At 35.5% G+C, this 20,286-nt stretch overlaps 1 protein-coding gene across 6 annotated transcripts in view; it reads right to left on the bottom strand.

Annotated features, from left to right (window-relative positions):
- MAP3K2 (mitogen-activated protein kinase kinase kinase 2) overlaps positions 1–20,286 on the bottom strand; it is a 93,493-nt gene that overhangs the window by 20,101 nt on the left and 53,106 nt on the right. For 5 of the 6 annotated variants that reach the window (XM_025435976.3, XM_049097378.1, XM_025435975.3 and 2 more), the window contains exons 6-15: positions 17,542–17,655; positions 17,014–17,101; positions 12,022–12,152; positions 11,103–11,182; positions 9,419–9,486; positions 9,163–9,258; positions 7,933–8,139; positions 6,740–6,888; positions 6,230–6,361; positions 1,627–1,756 (exon numbers count right to left, since the gene is read on the bottom strand). In XM_025435976.3, the coding sequence (XP_025291761.1) occupies positions 1,627–1,756; positions 6,230–6,361; positions 6,740–6,888; positions 7,933–8,139; positions 9,163–9,258; positions 9,419–9,486; positions 11,103–11,182; positions 12,022–12,152; positions 17,014–17,101; positions 17,542–17,655 (1,195 nt within the window). The remainder of the gene's footprint in view (positions 1–1,626; positions 1,757–6,229; positions 6,362–6,739; positions 6,889–7,932; positions 8,140–9,162; positions 9,259–9,418; positions 9,487–11,102; positions 11,183–12,021; positions 12,153–17,013; positions 17,102–17,541; positions 17,656–20,286) is intronic. The other variant, XM_025435977.3, reaches the window with a different exon arrangement.

The following is a 20,286-nucleotide window of genomic DNA, read 5'->3' as shown; positions in this document are numbered from 1 at the left end:
TCTTCAATAAATGGTGCTGGGAAAATTGGACATCCACATGCAGAAGAATGAAACTAGACCCACTCTCTTGCACCATACACAAACATAAACTCAAAATGGATGAAAGATCTAAATGTGAGACAAGATTCCATCAAAATCCTAGAGAAGAACACAGGCAACACCCTTTCTGAACTCGGCCACAGTAACTTCTTGCAAGATACATCCACGAAGGCAAAAGAAACAAAAGCAAAAATGAACTACTGGGACTTCATCAAGATAAGAAGCTTTTGCACATCAAAGGATACAGTCAACAAAACTAAAAGACAACCTACAGAATGGGAGAAGATATTTGCAAATGACGTATCAGATAAAGGGCTAGTTTCCAAGGTCTATACAGGACTTATTAAACTCAACAGCAAAGAAACAAACCAATCATGAAATGGGCAAAAGACATGAACAGAAATCTCACAGAGGAAGACACAGACATGGCCAATAAGCACATAAGAAAATGCTCTGCATCACTTTCCATCACGGAAATACAAATCAAAACCACAATGAGATACCACCTCACACCAGTGAAAATGGGGAAAATTAACAAGGCAGGAAACAACAAATGTTGGAGAGGATGTGGAGAAAGGGGAACCCTCCTGCACTGTTGGTGGGAATGTGAACTGGTGCAGCCACTCTGGAAAACTCTGTGGAGGTTCCTCAAAGAGTTAAAAATAGATCTGCCCTATGACTCAGCAATTGCACTGCTGGGGATTTACCCCAAAGATACAGATGCAATGAAATGCCGGGACACCTGCACCCCGATGTTTATAGCAGCAATGTCCACAATAGCCAAACTGTGGAAGGAGCCTCGGTGTCCATCGAAAGATGAATGGATAAAGAAGATGTGGTTTATGTATACAATGGAATATTACTCAGCCATTAGAAACGACAAACACCCACCATTTGCTTCGATGTGGGTGGAACTGGAGGGTATTATGCTGAGTGAAATAAGTCAATCGAGAAGGACAAACATTATATGGTCTCATTCATTTGGGGAATATAAAAAATAGTGAAAGGGAATAAAGGGGAAAGGAGAAAAAATAAGTGGAAATATCAGAAAGGGAGACAGAACATGAAAGACTCCTAACTCTCGGAAATGAAGTAGGGGTGGTGGAAGGGGAGGTGGGCAGGGGGTGGGGGTGACTGGGTGGTGGGCACTTGACGGGATGAGCACTGGGTGTTATTCTGTAAGCTGACAAATTGAACCCCAATAAAAATTAAATTTATTAAAAAATAAATAAAATAAAATCTAAAAAAAACATTTGCATCAGGCCATCTGGTGTCAGGGCCTTCACTCTTAACCCCTATATTCTAATGCCTATGTTTGATTTATGAAAACAAGGTCTCTTTTTTATGATCATTTGAACTTTACTGCTTATGTGAACATCCCCACACAGATAAGCTACCCACTTGTAGAGATGTGAACATTAGGACTAATCAGAATATTGACTAAGTGAGTGAGAAAGCAAAATTATTTCCTAAGATGTTCTGAAGGTAGATGTATTAACTTAGATGTTAAATTTCTTAATCCTATCGCTTGTTTCATTCAGATTCACAAAAATAACTGGGTTCTTAAAAAAATACTCTATTACTTACCTTTGATATCTCTATGAACAATCATATTACTGTGCAAATAATGTACGCCCTCCAGGATCTGACGAGTGTATTTCCTAGTCACATTCTCAGTAAGAGCTCCATATGCTTTTAATTGGTCCTTAATTGAACCCTAAGATAAAAGAAACCAAAAAGAAAACTATGGTATGGTTTGAAATGAAAATCACTATTAAATCTTTATATTTAAAAGGATCTGTAGTTTATGAGTGGGAGGCTTTAGTTGGGAGAGTACAGGAATTCTCAGTAAGGATATTATATGCTATCTAATTTAACATAAACTCTATTATATTCCCTGACTAGAATTGTGGAAGAGTATGGTCACAGCTGAAAGAAGCCTTTAAAACTATTTTTTGACTGATGCCCATTTTTTCCATGACTATATTGGTTCTATCTCGTCCTTGCAATCATGTTATTTAAAATCTTGCTTTTTTTGCCCTGAATGGATTTTTGTTTTTCCTACTTGCTCTTCTCTATATGTCCTACTTTTTTTAAAAATTTATTTATTCATGAGAGAGATAGAAAGAGAGGCAGAGACATAGGCAGACAGAGAAACAGGCTCCCTGCAGGGTGCTCGATGTGGGACTTGATCCCAGGACCCCAGGATCACGACCTGAGCCAAAGGCAGACACTCAACCACTGAGCCACCCCGGCACCCCCATTCTACTAAATTTAATGGGAGAAATTATATAAGCATCGTTCACAAACTTGGAAATTCAGTAAGGATTATGAGAGACAAAAATCTTTCTTTTTTATTTTATTTTATTTTTTTAAAGATTGATTTATTTATTCATTCAGAGACAGTGAGAGAGAGGCAGAGACACAGGCAGAGGGAGAAGCAGGCTCCATGCAGGAAGCCCAATGTGGGACTCGATCCTGGGTCTCCAGGATCACTCCCCAGGCTGCAGGCGGTGCTAAACCGCTGCGCCACCGGGGCTGCCCAATCTTTCTTTTTTAAACAGATTCTGCCCTTCCTTGAGTTTTGACCAACAGTGTACTATGTCACATGAAAGTAGATCCTTAGACTTTTTACATGCTTAACCATTTGCTGTTTCTGCTATTCATGAGCAATCTTTGAAGGGACAGCAAGATTAATTCTACTGACTCAAACATGCAAACACATGTGTGGAAAGCCTTAGGCAGCCAAGTACCTATACCTATAAGTCAACGTGGCTTGTTTGTTCAGTCTACTAATTGTGTCTCTCCTTGTAGTAATACACAAAACAACACAGCTAGAACTGAGCTGTCCAAATAATAAGCCCCCAAACACTCATAGGCAGCAAAATGACTGGTGAACTTAAGGCTTTTCTGGGCTTTGGGCAGTTGGACCAATGGCCTACAGCTGCTAACAGCTCCATCAGCGCTATTTACTCTTGCGTATCAAAAAAACAGTTATCGGGGAATCCCTGGGTGGCTCAGTGGTTTAGCTCCTGCCTTCAGCCCAGGGCGTGATCCTGGAGTCCTGGGATCGAGTCCCACATCAGGCTCCCTGCATGGAGTCTACTTCTCCCTCTGCTTGTGTCTCTGCCTCTCTCTCTCTCTCTCTCTCTCTCTCTGTCTTTCATGAATAAATAAAATCTTAAAAAAAATAATAGAAAAGGAAAAAATGTAAAAATAAAAAAAAAACAAAAAAAAAAGTTATTTTCCTCAGTGTGAACAAGGAGAATGGGTTGCAAAGTAGTGTACCAGCTAAAAATTGTGTGTGTGTGTGTGTGTGTGTGTGTGTCACACAAAAAGAGAAATCATCTGCTAGTCCAGGTACTGAAAATAACGTTATGGTTCTATTCTGAAAGTAGTTCTAGATAAACTAAGGACTAGAATGTATTTGAGAAAACTGAAAAGCAGTAACAATTTTGGCAAAGCATGAAATCTAGTTGCACAAAGAGATGGATCATACTCAATTTATTTATTTATTTGTTTGTTAAGACTTTATTTACTTACTCATGAGAGAGAGAGAGAGAGTGGCAGAGACACGGGCAGAGGGAGAAGCAGGCTCCCCATGGGGAGCCCAATGGGGGACTTGATCCAGGGCTTGAGGATCACGACCTGAGCCAAAGGCAGATGCTCAATCACTGAGCTACCCAGGTACCCCCATCCTACTAAATTTAATGAGAAAAATTATATAGCATCATTCACAAACTTAGAAATTCAGTAATGTCTAAGATGATGTACATCTGGCCCATATATGCCTATGCTTGGCATATGTGTAATTCATTTTAAGACTGATGAACTATTATTAATTTAGTAAAATGATTTCAGTGACAACCTATACTTTGAAGAGATAGCTGCCTTTACAAAACCAAGTAAAGTTAATGAGAAACATGAACTAACATCTCTCCTGAATACACCACCTTAGTCTTAAGATTCCTAAATCTATAAGATTACTCATCTCCATTTGTGATGTAAATCAGTTCTAGCCAATTAAACCATTTAATCTTATCTTCAATAATGTGGGTCTCTATTCACACTTAGAATTAATTTTTCTTTTTTTAAAACTATTTTATTTATTTATTCATGAGAGAGACAGAGAGGCAGAGACACAAGCAGAGGGAGAAGCAGGCTCCTGATGTGGGAATCGATCTGGGGACTCCAGGATCACACCCTGAGCCAAAGGCAGACTCTTATCTGCTGAGCCACCCAGGCATGCCTTAATTTTTATTTCTAATTCAGATATTTATTGCCCAAACAGTAATGGAAATCTAAATAAAAGAAAAATCAATCATAATCTCAACATAACACATTTTCAAGTTTCTTGGGTCCTTGTCCAAATACAGATATTTTTAAAATAGCCTCATTACTATTTAAAAGCATTTTATATTCTTTTTCTTACTTCTTCCAACTTTGCTACATAGCCTTCGTGATTTTAATATATTCTCTTGGGCAATGCCATCATAATTTACTTTCACTGTGAGTACTGATATTTCCATCACAAATTTGTTTTCCAAAGGTACTTAAAAAACAAACTAATTTACTTTGTCAACAGGATCTTTGAAAATACAAAGTAGCAGTGATGTGTAACTATAAACAATTGTGTCACTATAAAAAATTAATTAATTATTCATGATAATAAGAAAGTAAACTTAACTGTTGATCTTATGAAACTGGATGATTAAGACTATGACTATCAGATACTGATCCATAGTTTTACAGATCCATAGCTTAAACTGCAACCTTGTACATGAAACATACAATTCTAATAAACAATCTACTTAGGGAAACCTGCGTGGCTCAGCGGTTAGCCTGCTTCTCCCTCTGCCTATGTCTCTGCCTCTCTCTCTCTTTGTACCGCTCATAAATAAATAAAATCTTTAAAAAAATCTACTTAAAGACCCATAAATCAAATCAGGTAATATACCATATATACTACCAATTAAATTATACGAATGCATGTATTTTTAAATGAGTAAATATACCACCATCTTGAAAATCATTAATACTAAAATGTACTCTACAAATACTAAAAACAACATAGAAGGAATGACAGTTTGCAAGTCACATTTTGCAGCTCCTACCGAAACTACTGACTCAGGCAATGATTACCAATCTGTATTAAAAACCTGGAAAAGGATGGTTTGAAAAGGAACTGGAAACTGTGTTCTTTTTATTCTTTAAAGATTTATTTATTTGAGAGAGAGAGAGAGAGAGAGAGCACGTGAGTATGTGAGTTGGGGGAGGAGCAGACGGAGAGAATCTTCAAGCAGACTGCCCACTGAGCATGGAGCTGAATGTAGGGTGCAGGGTTTAATCTCACAAGCCCTGAGATCATGATGTCAGCTGAAACCAAGAGTTGGACACTTAACCGACTGAAATACCCAGGCACCCCAGGAACTAGATAGTCTTATGTGCTAATAGCCCAGATTACTTTCTGGTCCTCAGGAATAAACAAAACCTTACATTGGAGAAATCTGGATGTTGATCATCCTAACCTAGCACTCAATCTTTGCATCACTAACAGTAGAACCATTAGAAATTGTATGTCTCCTAATGCGATGCAACACGAGATGCACAGCATCATTAGAATGCATCACAGATGCACCTAATAAAAAATGCTGAATCTTAATCTAATTTAGATATTAGATCTAACTTGGAGTTTATAGGAAATAAGAGAATAAAGGAACAAATTAAACACTACCATGAGGATGCAATTAGAGAAATCTATGAGAGGAGATTGTCAACAGAACTAGCCCAGTCTCTTTGTCAAACCTATGTCATGTAAAAAATGTTCTAAGTTAAAAGAGAAGTAAGAGGCATAACAGTTAAAGGTAATGTGTGGTCCTGGGCTGGATCCTGGTTTGGATAAACCAGCTATTACGGTTATTTTAAGAGCATTTAGGGAAATCTGAGTATGGACTGCTATGGTACCTATAACTTTAGTATACCTCAGCTTTTTTTTTTTTTAAATGAGTTAAGAACTACAAAATGAAGATACAAAAAAAAATTATATTACATAGCTCTAATTTAAAACTTTCAAAATGTCTTTAAAGTCCTTAACTACTTTACATTTTATAATCAGAGTTCTGTTGTTTTTCTTTCCTCAACTAAGACTTTAAAGAGAAAATGTCTATTTTTAAAGGACATAACAACTTACCCCTGGCATATATTCCATAAATATGGAAAGTGTTTTTTCCTGGGGATCCCTCAAACAGCCATAATACTGAACAATTCGCTCATGCAGCAAGTTTTTCAACAACTGAATTTCACACTCAAGTGCATTTACTTCCTGAAAGACAGAACTCACTGTTAAGTCTTTATAGCATTGCTAGTTAAAAGGAAAACATTTGAACTTCATGGACCATCGAGGTGATTTCATTCTGAAATTTTTACTTCCCAAGGAATAAACATTTTAAAGTCTCTAAACAGTAACTTTTATAACAGTCCTTGATGGTATACTAAAGCAACCCTAAATTAGATAGGAACATTACGGAGCACTAAAAGAGAAAAAAAAAATCACAGTACAGAGTAAACAAATATATCTAATTATATATGGATTTGTTTTGCAAATAATTTGTATTAAGAAAAAACAAAAATTCTATTGTGTTATATTTAGTAAAAATGCTTTTTATAAATGTGACAAAGTAGCTTGTGCAGTGATTCTTACCTTGCTGGTCTCAGGGCTATCAGGGTCAAACTGAACTTGCTTAACTGCTAATTCTCTTCCTGTATCGACATCATAACAGAGGTAGACCCTGCCAAATGCTCCTTGGCCAAGCAGTTTGCCCAATCTCCAGTTTGTTGGAGCACGAGGTGCTAAAAAAGAATGTTTTCTTAAAATGGAATAGCCAGATGGCACACAAATAGTTACAAACTAAATGAGTAAACTGTATTAATGATATCCTTAACTGAATACACTTGGATATAAGGGAAAATCATAATCATCCAAATTCATAATGATCACCACTTTGTAAATTTTCCAAGAATTCTAAGCACAAATAAGGTTCATATATCCCCACATCTTTTTTCCAGTGAGATTATATCTGCTCCCCATTAAAAATGTAAAGCATCTTTCACTGAATCCAAGGTACCACTGATTGTCAGATGCACTATTTTTAATCTTTACTGCAGCAATAATTTTTTGCATTTTTTTCTAATTTCCTTTTTAAAATTTATTTAAATTCAATTTGCCAACATATAGTATAACACCCAGTGTTTATTGCAGCAATATTTGTAATTAGTTTTCCATCTGCTTACAATGTAGAAAGCCATAAAGAATATCAGTCTCATTCTAACAAGAGAAAATCTTGAAAGCAGCCAGAGGGGAGAATAAAGAATAAATATATACATAAATATATGTACATAAATTTTAAGTAAATGCAGAAGAATAAAGATGAGCATTACATCAGACCTTTCCTCAAAAAGTATACAAAAGCAAACAAAAACAAAAACAAAAAAACAAAACAAACAAACAAAACAATATACAAAAGCCAGAAGATGATAATGGAGCAATAGCTTTAAAGCACTAACAGAAAAAAAAAACAAAAACAAAAAACAAAAACTGCCCAGCATTCTGTACCCAGAAAAAAAAAATCTTTCAGAAATAAAAGGAAAAAAAGGCCTTTTTCAAACAAAAGCTAAAAGAATTCATTACCAGCAGAGTTACATTACAAGAAAGATTAAAAGCAATTCTTTTAAGAATTTGATACCTGAAAGAATCCCAGATCTACATAATCTATAATCTACAAAATCCTGGATCTACAAATATATATATATATATATATATATATATATATATTTTTTTTTTTTTTTTTTTTTTTTTTCTGCAAAACATTCACTGTGTCAATTTCTATTACTTACAGCGGCTGGGTGGGCTGATGTCCATTACAGTCAAAGTAGGATTGTCTATGTCACTTCCCCTTCTTCTTATTCGACTATCATCATACTCTGGGGTAAAGATACTGCTTCCACTACTAGTGCTTAAAGAGTGATCGGTAGGACTGAAACTCACAGGAGACCGGAAGCTGGTCCCCTGAGTCCTTCTAGCTCTTGGAAAAGTTTTACGACCTACAAAATCAAAACAGAATTACCTTAGGACTTTTATTCATGTTATAATTGAAAGTATTTAAATTTATGACATAAGGTACAGAAGTCTGTCTTGTGACTAGATTTAAGGTTAAGACACTGAAATAGCAATGGTTATTTGATTACATGTTTTAAACTTAAGAGTAATATTTTCTTTTAAAGTTCAAGGGAGGGGATCCCTGGGTGGCTCAGCGGTTTAGTGCCTGCCTTTGGCCCAGGGCGTGATCCTGGAGTCCCGGGATCCAGCCCCACGTCAGGCTCCCGGCATGAAGCCTGCTTCTCCCTCCTCCTGTGTCTCTGCCTCTCTCTCTCTCTCTTTCTATGTCTATCATAAATAAATAAATCTTTAAAAAAATAATAATAATAAAAAATAAAGTTCAAGGGAATATCCTTTTTAACACTGGATCATGAAGTCAAAAGTGAAAATACAAGGAAGAGGAAAGGTTAAAAAAGCAAAAATGAAGAGTTGATAAAAAAATAGTATCTGAATATAAATTCAAGCAATCTCTTGTTAAAACATGCATACATTCAAAAAAATCATTGTACTCCCTCACTTCTGGATAAGAAGGAGGAAAAAATGTACTTTATTCTCATTTCCAATTATAAGAACAAAAATTGGAAAATTAATAGGTAGCAATTTTTTCCATAAAAGTTTAATGCAAGTATGAATTTCATCATCAAGGAGTAATTTTCTAATTAATATCATTCTTTAATTACACCTTTTCTTTTGAGGGAAAGGTAAGTATTATTAGGTAAGTTGCCCTAACCCTAGGTAACGTAAGTTGCCTTAGGGCAACTTAATAACATCTAATAATAATCTAACCCTAAGATGTAACTACAGTTTTAGTTAGTTAATTCCTTTCGAAAATTGTTTTAAGTAGAAAAGTAAGTGATTTACGAATGAATTTATTTCTACTGGTTTATTTAAGTATGATATTTTTAAATTTTGATTATTTTTGAGATTTTTAACAAGCTGTTCTTGTGGTCTAATTGCCAGAAACTTACCATCATTATAGTCTTGATGGTGATATGAAACATGATACCTTCTTGGGTATGTTCCCCCTTTTCCAAATTTCTCAAAGATAGGGTTATCATAGTCTACTGAGACATAAGAAAGTTATATGTTACAAAAAAGTCAAACATCTCTAATAATAAACACATTTACACATTTTTATTCATTTTTAAAAAAAATTCCCTTCTCCCTCTCAGCAAAGCACTATTTAATGACATATTTAAACATTTAGAATATGGATAGTCTAACCTGAAAATTCCTGATGATTATCTGGATAGCTCTGTGCCCTAGGCATTCGTGATTTTGGATAGCTCTCCCTAAAAATAAAAAAATGTCGTGTTAAATGAGCAAAAAGTATGTAAATACCTTTAAAATATCAGTATCTGTATGTATGTGTGGTGGAAATTGTGTGTGTGTGTGTGTGTGTGTGTATGCAATACTAAGAATAAAGGAGGTCTGTCTGAAATGTTAACTGAAAGAAACTTCTTTTCTAACACTTATTTACTGCACAGAGGCAAAAGCCTGGCTTTTAAAAATAACCTATAGGGTATAGCAGTAAAAATGAAAAGTTTGGGAATTACAGATGTTGGCAAATACTGTGTTTCAATTCTAGCTCTATCACTCAACTAGCAGTTGCAACCTTGACATATCACCTTTCTGAGACTATCCATATCTATAAAAACAAGATATTAATTTCCCACTCATCAAGTGTGTGTATATACATAGTGCTCAGGACACTGTCTTTCAAATATTAAGTGCTCAATATATAGCTTTCGCATTACTATTTTCCTGAATTTCTTAAATGTTTCAATTACCTATCTTGACATAGACATGGGCACAAAGGTTTTGTGTGTACAGGTAAATGAAAATTAAATGTGTATTCCTATACAGTATTTGTTATATTTTCAGAATTTGCTTCAAAAAGAAATCCCAGATGAGATCAACTAGGTACACATTTTATGGACTCTGTATGCTACAGGTAAACACTGTCTTTATTGAGACCAGGAAAGAAGAAGCACCTGTAACAAAAAATCCAGTTGCAATTTCATCCAGTTTATATTCCTGAACAGCTATTTCACAAAACGTAAGTATTAAATTTTAAATGACAGCCAACATACTGGGCCACAATTACCAAGAAAAATAAGTTATCTATAAGTTAGTGCTAAAATGAACATAATCCTGAACAGGTGAAACAACTCAAGAAACCTCCAAAACTAAATGCATTTTTTTAAAAAGATTTTATTTATTTTTCATGAGAGACACTGAAAGGCAGAGATATAGGCAAAGGCAGAAGCAGGCTCCCTGTGGGGAGACTGCTGTGGGACTGAATCCCAGGACCCAGGGATCATAACCTGAGCCAAAGGCAGACACTCAACCACTGAGCCACCCAGGTGCCCCTAAATGTATTTTTTTTTTAATTTTATCTATTTGAGAGAGAAAGAGAACATGCACGCGCGCGTGCATGCACACACACACACACACACACACACACGTCTGCAGGTGGTGGGGTAGGGCAGGGGTAGGGCAGGTAGGGAGAGGGAGTCCAAGCTGACTTCCCTCTGAGCACGGAGCCTGACATTGAGGTCAATCTCACAACCCTGACATCAGATCTGAGCTGAAATCAGAGTTAGAAGCTCAACCAACTGCACCACTCAGGCACCCCACCAACAGAGTTTTAAAAGTAAATACACATAAATTCTAAGTTTGCATTTAGCTTCAAACACACAATTTTGGTAAACAGAAATACTCATTATAATCAGATATCATTTTACCTGATAAAGATACTGAGCTCCAAGAGGTTAAGGGATTTGTCCAAACTGTGAAAAAATTCATTTGCCCTAAGTAATGAGTATCAATTACACTCTTCTAACATAATATATATACATGCATTTATGCACATATACTAAAAAATAAAAACTATAATCAATATTACCCATCCAAAGGACTATCAAGTGATGGACAACTTCCTGAGCCAGAATTTTCAGGGCTGCTTAAAGACAATGGATCCAGCATCTAGAAAAACAAAGAGTTCCTCCATGATTCAATGTGATATAACAAGCAGTTACTGGGTTTTTTTAAATAGCTTTATTGAGATATAATTCATATAACATAAAATTCACCCATTTAAAGTGTACAATTTAGTGGTTTACAGTATATTGAGAGTTGTGGAACCCTTACCACTATCTGAGAACACTTTCAGTACCCAAAAGAAGACCCCATATCCAATAGCAGTCACCTCCTCCCAGAGTTATTCATTTTTTAATGTTTTAAATGTAGTGGTCCCTTTTGTAGGTAGGCTATGACTTCAAAATCTCCTAAGAGAAAAATATTTTCTCTATGGACTATTAGCTAAATAATTAAAAGCTAAAAGATTTCACATAGTTTTGCTTACTGAACACTGAACAACAGCCCCACTCAAACTGAGAATGACACCATGACTACCATATTGCTAAAACATTTAAAGATATTTTACAAAGTAGACAAACCTAAGCTTCACATAGTTAAATATCTGCAGTTTTACTGTATCTTTCTAATGTTAATTAAAAATCTGAATGTTAATCCCATGATTACAAACAAATGCATTTAATGAGCAAAATAAGAAAACCAGCCTTATTCCAGCTTTGTTTCTACATGAATACACAGAGGCACATGTAAGTGAGTTAGCATTTTCCTATGTTTTTTACTATTCTGTTCACTTAAGAAGGAAGATACGGACAGGATGGGAGGAAGAGGACACACGGGGACACGGACACACACACACACACACACACACACAAGACACCAGACAAACCACACAAATCCTATGACATCCTTTTAAATGAAATGAAAAATGACATCCAACTTTTGCTTACTTGGTCCATGCTCTCTGGAATGAACTCTCCTTCACTGTTGATACTGGTGAATGACCCATTCCGGGCAACTTGGTGTAATTCATCTGGAATGTATCCCGGGGGAGGGGAGCTTCTATCTCTACTAGTGGGACCTCAAAGGAAAAAAAATTATACAATTTTATAAATATCATTTGGGAACTAATTTTTGTTTCAATTAAATATATACACAGGATTTCTGGACCATAATACCAATAATTTCAGCTATTGAAATCCAGTTTTTATTAAAAGTTATCAGAACATTCATTTCTAAAAAAAAAAAAAAAAAGAACATTCATTTCTATAAATCTTCAAATGTATTTATACCTTTCTAAACTCCCAACCCTACTATAATTATTAACTTCACTGCAATATTTATTTATACTTACTAGGTAGTATGTTCCTCTAACTGCTGACAATGGCATTATGGGGCTGATACTATAATAAAGATTTTTAGATGCCACCACTTCTGAACTTCCAAGGGTCACTTTTACTTAGATATGTTACCCTTTAACAGAACATATGGAAGGCATCATAATGTAGTGGAAAGAATGTGGACTTTAGACCTGTTTAAATCTCAGTTCTAGTTATTTACCAACTGTATGTCTTTGGTTAAGTTACCCAATCCCCACAAACCCATTTCCTCATCTGTCAACATAAGACTAAACCCCTTCTCTTGTAGAGAACAAGCTTATGGTTGCCAGTGGGGAGGTGGATGTGGGGATGGATGAAACAGGTAAGGGGAATTAAGAGTACACTTATCTTGATGACTACCGAGAAATGTACAGAATTACTGAATCACTAAATTGTACACCTGAATCTAACATAACACTGTATGTTAATTATACTTGAATTTAAAAAATAGATTTAAAAATACATAAAGCCAGCACTCAGGGTAAACAAAGACTAAATCCTTCCTTTCCAAGGGCACTGTGATAGTAAAATTGTTCATACTGAACATATGCTATGACCATTTGGCTCCATCATGCTCTTTCCATTCCCTCTCCTTAACCTTTAGAAACCTAAAGTGAGATTACTGCTTAAATCACTTTTAAAAGGTCATATTAGAGTGTTTCCAAATTGGAATTCTGAATTTTATTCTTAGGTACTTTAAAATTAGATTTTATGACAAGCCAGATTCCTGGCATTTAAATTTCTTTACAGTTCAAAAAATCTAATATAGTTCATCTAACTAATCCCATTGTTTCTTATGAAACAATAATCCACTGTATTTTTAACCTGGCTTTATAGAAATAATGTTATGTTTATTAACACAGGTCTCTCCTTTTCTCTCAATATTTTGAAATTAAACAATTTTAAAAAAAGACATGGGGAAGTTATGTGAGCATTTAAGTTTGGGTCAGATTTAAAGCAAAAAGGCAAAAAAAAAACAAAAACAAAAACAAAAAACAAAATAAAGCAAAAAGGCTCTGCTTATAAAAAAGAAGTTGCTATAGGTATATGCCAGCATTTGTTAGTGGGGAGATAGGGAAAAAGAGAACAAAATAATTACCAAGAGATATGCACAGAAAAGATCAACTTTCTACTTGACTCTGAAATAATTAAGAACTCAGCTTCAGGCCAGGGGTTTACTTAAGCTTTGTAACAGCTATAATCACACTGTCCTAAGCATTTTCATTCCTTCCATATACCCTTCTTTATAAAAGAAGATCAATATACTCATTACTAAAAGGAGATAGGGAAGAAAAACTGCTATAAAGTTTCTTCAAAATCTGTTTACTTGATAACACATTTTTCTTTTATTTTAACTAAAGTCTAGTTGACACACAATGTTGTAACAGTTGCAGGTATACAACATAGTGATCTGACAATTCTAATGCTCACCACTGTTAAGTGTAATTGGCATCATCATATGTTATTACAATATTACTGACTATATTCCCTACACTGTGCTTTTCATCTCTGTGCCTTATTATTTTATAACTGGAAGTTTGTGCCTCTTAATCCCCTTCACTTATTTTGTCCAAACCCCCAATCCCCTGACAACCACCAATTTGTTCTCTGTATCTTTCTGGTTTTTGGCTTGTTTATTCATTTGTTTTGTTTTTCAGATTCTACATATAAGTGAAATTGTATGGCATCTGTCTTTGTCTGACTTATTTCACTTAGCATAATACCTTCTAGGTCCACCCGTGTTGCCGCAAACGGAATGATCTTATTCTTTTTTATGGCTCAGTAATATAGCATTGTGTATATATTCCACATCTTCTTTATTCATTTATCCACAGACACTTATGTTGCATCATACCTTGGCTATTGCAAATAATGCTATAACAAACATAAAGATGTATTTATCTTTTCAAATTAGCTTTTCTTTGAATTTCTTCATATTTCATTTTCTTTACCAAAAGACACAAGATGCTCAACATCATTCCTCATCAGGAAAATGTAAATCAAACCACGATGAGATATCATCTCATACCTATCAGAATGGATAAATCAACAGCACAAGAAACAATAGCTGGAGAAAAAGGATGTAGAGAAAAAAGAACCTTCACGGGACAGTTGGATGCTCAGCGGTTGAGCGTCTGCCTTTGGCTCAGGGCGTGATCCTGGAGTCCCAGAATCAAGTCCTGCATCAGGCTTACTGAATGGAGCCTGCTTCTTCCTCTTCCTCTGTGTGTGTGTGTGTGTGTGTGTGTGTGTGTGTGTGTGTGTCATGAATGAATGAATGAATGAATGAATGAATGAATAAATAAATAAATAAATAATAAATAAATAAATAATCTTTTAAAAAAAAGATAAAGAACCTTCATGAACAGTTGGTGGCAATGTAAATTGGTGTAACCACTGTGGAAAACAGTATGGAGGTTCCTCAAAAAATCAGAAATTGAACTACCATATGACCACATAATTCCACTACTGAGTATTTATACCCAAAGATAACCCATTTTTCTTGACTTTTGTTGGTAACAGGTATGCCAATGCTACTGGTTGAGACCTCCACACCACAGCCTACACTCCTATTAAAATAATAAAAAGATAATAATAAAGAAAATAATTAAAAAGATAACTGTCAATAAATATGGAAAAAAGATGATGGGTCATATCTATCAAAGCCATTCCAAGTGTAAAGTGCCAATAAAAGACCAACAGTTTTCTACTACATTACAATTTCTAGTTTCTTCTTATGCTAGCACTGAACTCAACCTGGAATATTTGCTAGCAGGACAAGAGTGAGGTATTCAGTATAGTTTTAATTTAAAATGTCAGTTTAACTAATGCATTCGGCTTGTTCTAATGCAGCTACAGTGAACTGACAATTTTTTACTTTAAAATGATAGATACTAGGGCAGCCTGGGTGGCTCAGCAGTTTAGCGCCGCCTTCAGCTCAGGGCGTGATCCTGGGAACCTGGGATCGAGTCCCACATCAGGCTCCTTGCATGGAGCCTGCTTCTCCCTCTGCCTGTGTCTCTGCCTCTCTCTCTGTCCCGCATGAATGGATAAATAAAACCTTAAAAAAAAATGATAGATACTATAACATGATGAGGCAATGAAGAAAGAAGTGTATGTTTATTTTTTTTAAAGATTTTATTTATTTATTCATGAGAGACAGAGAGAGGGGGTGGAGGGAGAGGCAGAGACATAGGCAGAGAGAGAAGCAGGCTCCATGCAGGAAGTCCGATGTGAGACTCGATCCCAGGACTCCAGGATGGTGCCCTGAGCCAAAAGCAGACGCTCAACCACTGAACCACCCAGGCATCCCAGAAATGTTGTTTAATAACAGTCATGTTTTCTAGTTTGAAAAGCAAAATGTTCTTTAAAAGTATTCTTTCAATTTATTATCACAAGAATCCCACAATTTAAAGATAAGAACAAAGTTACTAGTCTCAAGTTAGAGAGCTGGAATTTGAATTCAGGTCTCCCTAATGTTCTTTCACCAAAATTCTAAACTATACTAAAATATATCTGAATGAAGATAAGCAATTTCTATTTTACTCGTATATCTCTGCTGCTCACATTTCCAGCATTTCTGAAACCAAAAGTAACACCTATGTAAGATATACACTTAGAAGGATGTAGTCATAAAATAGCTTCTTCTGAGGGCCAAAACAGAAGATGAAGAACAGATTTGGGGGTGGGGGGGTCCAACACACCAATTTAATCTTTTCTTTTGTTATTAAACAATCCTCTTTTATTCCAGTCTTAGATTCCCAACCATATCTCTTATTTTGCCCCTTCTGCTTCCTGCCCACTCCAGTCATGTTTCACTTCCTCTTCTACTTTTCCTTTTCAAATTCATCCCTCACATGTGTTTTCATGCTGTCTTTAACAATTCCCTTCATTGACTTATCTGTTAAAAAACATTTATACCAGCTATAAAAGCAATGTAATGCTTTTGTCATATAAAAATGCAGATTATCAATGTTTTACACTAACTGAAGAAGATCCACAGAACTGGGGAGTCAGAGCACCTCTGCCTTGCCCATACCTCTCTATTAGGCCTCCTTAAAAACAGTACAAAAGATCCATGGTTTCTTTGTACTACAAGCTTAATTTTAACAATCTCTTATTAATGATGAATACTGACTACTAATAAAGCAATAATCTGGAAACTCTTAATTCATTTTGATAGTACTACAATAACTAAAACTTAGAGAAAGGCTTATGAACTCAGTCCATCCAATTTAGTTTTAGCATATGAGAATTACTTCTTTTATTTCCGTCCCTTTAGTTTATTTGTACAATTAAAACCTCTTTGAGGTTTTACTTAAATTTGTTAAATATTACAATACCTTAGGTACATAAAGAAACCAAATATTTAAGTTGGAGATTGTCAATCTTGTAACACTTGACAAAACTTTTCAAAGGACCTCAGAAACTAGAACAGAGTGAGAAAAATTAGAGTAGAGGTAGACTGCTCTTTATGATGGTTATGTTTAGGTGTTACCCTACGTTAAAGGATTGAGAAGAAAATAAATTTCCCATTTATGGTTCAGACACTAGCATTCTTACCTATTATAGAAAGTCGCTTTTTCCTCTCTGCTCCAAATACTGTGTTATCCAAATCTTCTAGTGATGGTAATGGTTCTAAGTTAGTAGCCTACAAAGGAAAAAGAATGATTAATGCTATTCTTCCCCTTGGGGCTTCAAAAGGAATCCTTTTTCCTACCAAATACAACCTAGATATTCTATATTTTTTGTAGGTCTTATCAAATCTACTTTTTGAAATTTTAATTCCAGTACAGTTCTTCCCCAAGTTCTCAGTATTTCTATTATTTTCATATGTATAGTACATTATACTTATTTATAATTTTGGCTACATAGTTTTGAGGACAAGTATATTAAGCTAGCAATCCGATATGTAAGTTTACATTTCATTATACTGAAAAATATCAATGATTATAGAATGTAACTATGTTTCATATACTGACTTAGTATATATAGGCTATAATCCTAATAAATTATAAAATTATAAAAATAAATTAATCATAATAAAATTATAATTCTATAATCCTTGCTGAAAGAAATCTCAATTCATACCTGTGTACTTCCATTTATCACAAGTAATATCTTGAGGCTCTTCATATGAATACTACGATCCAGCAATTCCACAGCTTTGTCCAAGTCATCTTGGGTAGTTAATGGAATTACCAACTAAACAAAAATGAACACAGTGAATTATGTAACCATCTCACCAGATCAAGTCCTTGCAGGAACATCTCTATTACTATGGAATTACAAATTTCAAAATACTCTGGCTCTTTGATTTGTCATTGTAATGAAATTCTGAATGAATACGTGTATCTAGATCATTTCACTCTTCCAATCCTACTACCACTAAAATTATAGACCGGATACAGACAAAAACATTTTTGCTTTATTAATTAAATTCTTCTAGAAAACACATTTAAAGATTAATCTTCTAGGATACTCCCATAATGATGCAAAGTGTAGTAGAGTATCTTCATCCCAAAACAGCATTAAGGCACACACAAAAACTATATAAAATAAAGGTATCTTTCATCTGCATTCATGAAACTCACATTTTTCTCCACAGTAATTATGGATCTGCATTCTCAACTAATGTGCTTACCAACACCCCAAATACAATGAACATCTGTAGCAGCTGCCATGGAGGGGGCCACTAGCAGTGTACCTGCAATCTACAGTCCACATGGGGCTCCCATCTCTGACTCTGTGACTTGACTGCTACACTCTAAACAAACTAAATGGGTCAGCCATCCAAAGTAAATGCTAAATGTGGATATATGTTTTCACTAGTTCTCTCATGGATCAGACGTTATAAAGGACAAAAGCAGGGATGCCTGGGTGGCTCAGTGGGTTAAGCAGCTGACTCCTGATTTCTTTTTTTTTTTTTTTTTAATTATTTATTTATTTATGATAGTCACACAGAGAGAGCGAGAGAGGCAGAGACACAGGCAGAGGGAGAAGCAGGCTCCATGCACCGGGAGCCCGACGTGGGATTCGATCCCGGGTCTCCAGGATCGCGCCCTGGGCCAAAGGCAGGCGCCAAACCGCTGCGCCACCCAGGGATCCCTGACTCTTGATTTCGACTCAGGTAATGATCTCAGGGTCCTGGGATTGAGCCCTGCGTCAGGTTCCACACTCGGTAGGGAGTCTGCCTGACGCTTCTCTTTCCCTCTCTCCCTCCGCCACCACACCCACTCAGGTGTGTGCACACTTGCTCTCTAAAATAATTTTTTGAAATAAATAAAGGACAAAAGCAGCTAAGAAGTCTATGAGAAAGCATGACCTACACAACTTAAGAAAATCAAAACTTTTTAAATGTAAACTTAGTAGCTAAAGACAACTGTCAATAATCTTCACTATGTATTCCAACTCATTGAAGGATGGACAGAATAAAAACAAATGAACAGATTCCATACCTATTACCCTGCTCTAATTAAATAGTATAGAAGCCTTCAAATGTAAATACCTAGTTAGTTTGGGGTTCTCTACAGTATAAATTCCTTGAGGACAATGACACTAATAGTTGACACAGAGCATGGCAAAGAGCAAACGCTTGGTAAGTACCGTTTAATGGATATCATAAGATTAAAAACTTCATCTGTAACTAAACCCACTAAGCTGCCATGGTTGCATTCTCTGCAGATTTGTTTTTGGAAAACAGTCCTTGTTTTAACAAAGGCTACCAAACACAAAAAATGTGGATTCTGGACTAATGTGAATTCTATCCTGAAATCCATTTAAATTCACTTACTGTGTATTATACACTTACTGTGTATTAAATTCACTTACTGTGACATTATACTGTGACGTTATACTGATTTCTTTTTGTAGCTATTTTTGTTGTTTTGTACTATTCTGACTTACCTACTAACCAGGCCTTTTTTTCCCTTCTATGGGAATACTTTTTCTTTTTTTTTTTTTTTTAAGATTTTAAGATTTTGGGGATCCCTGGGTGGCGCAGCGGGTTGGCGCCTGCCTTTGGCCCAGGGCGCGATCCTGGAGACCCGGGATCGAATCCCACGTCGGGCTCCCGGTGCATGGAGCCTGCTTCTCCCTCTGCCTGTGTCTCTGCCTCTCTCTCTCTCTGTAACTATCGTAAATAAATAAAAATTAAAAAAAAAAAAAAGTTCTTAAAAAAAAAAAGATTTTAAGATTTTATTTATTCATAAGAGACAAAGAGAGAGAAAGAGAGAGACAGAGACACAGGCAGAGGGAGAAGCAGGCTCCGTGCAGTGAGCCCGACGTGGGACTTGATCTCCAGGATCACACCCTGGGCGGAAGGCGGCTCTAAACCACTGAGCCACCTGGGCTGCTCGAGAACTTTTTTCTAATAAAAAAAAAGAGTATTAACTGTTTGGTATCACAGAATAAGCATAAAGGAAAAAAATATCGTTTCATTTTCCTTTTAATTATGAACCATATTAGTACATCTTGTTATTTTTAATATTCTTTTAAATTGTATTTTAAGTACTAGAAAACATTTTAAGGCACTGATTATTTTTTTTCCAGTTTTTCCCTTGAAGAGAAAACCAGTTACTTCACACATTTATTAATAATTGGATTGTTTACTTCTCCAAGATACTATTGCTTTTGGGAAGGAAAAGACACTAGTTTAAATCACAGTAACAAAATATTAACATTAGTGATTCCGTTCTTCCTGAGTTTGCTAATGTGAAATCTGGACATTCTGGAGGAGGATGTAGATTGGTAGCTTGGATTACTGCCTACAGTTTTGATGTGATCCCTTGTATGTTCTAATGTTACCTATTATCAATTTTAACAATGAGGACTAAG

Source organism: Canis lupus, chromosome 19, assembly GCF_003254725.2.
Source record: "Canis lupus dingo isolate Sandy chromosome 19, ASM325472v2, whole genome shotgun sequence".
In the NCBI taxonomy this organism is placed as follows: Eukaryota; Metazoa; Chordata; class Mammalia; order Carnivora; family Canidae; genus Canis; species Canis lupus.
This window is presented reverse-complemented; position numbering and strand designations above follow the sequence as displayed.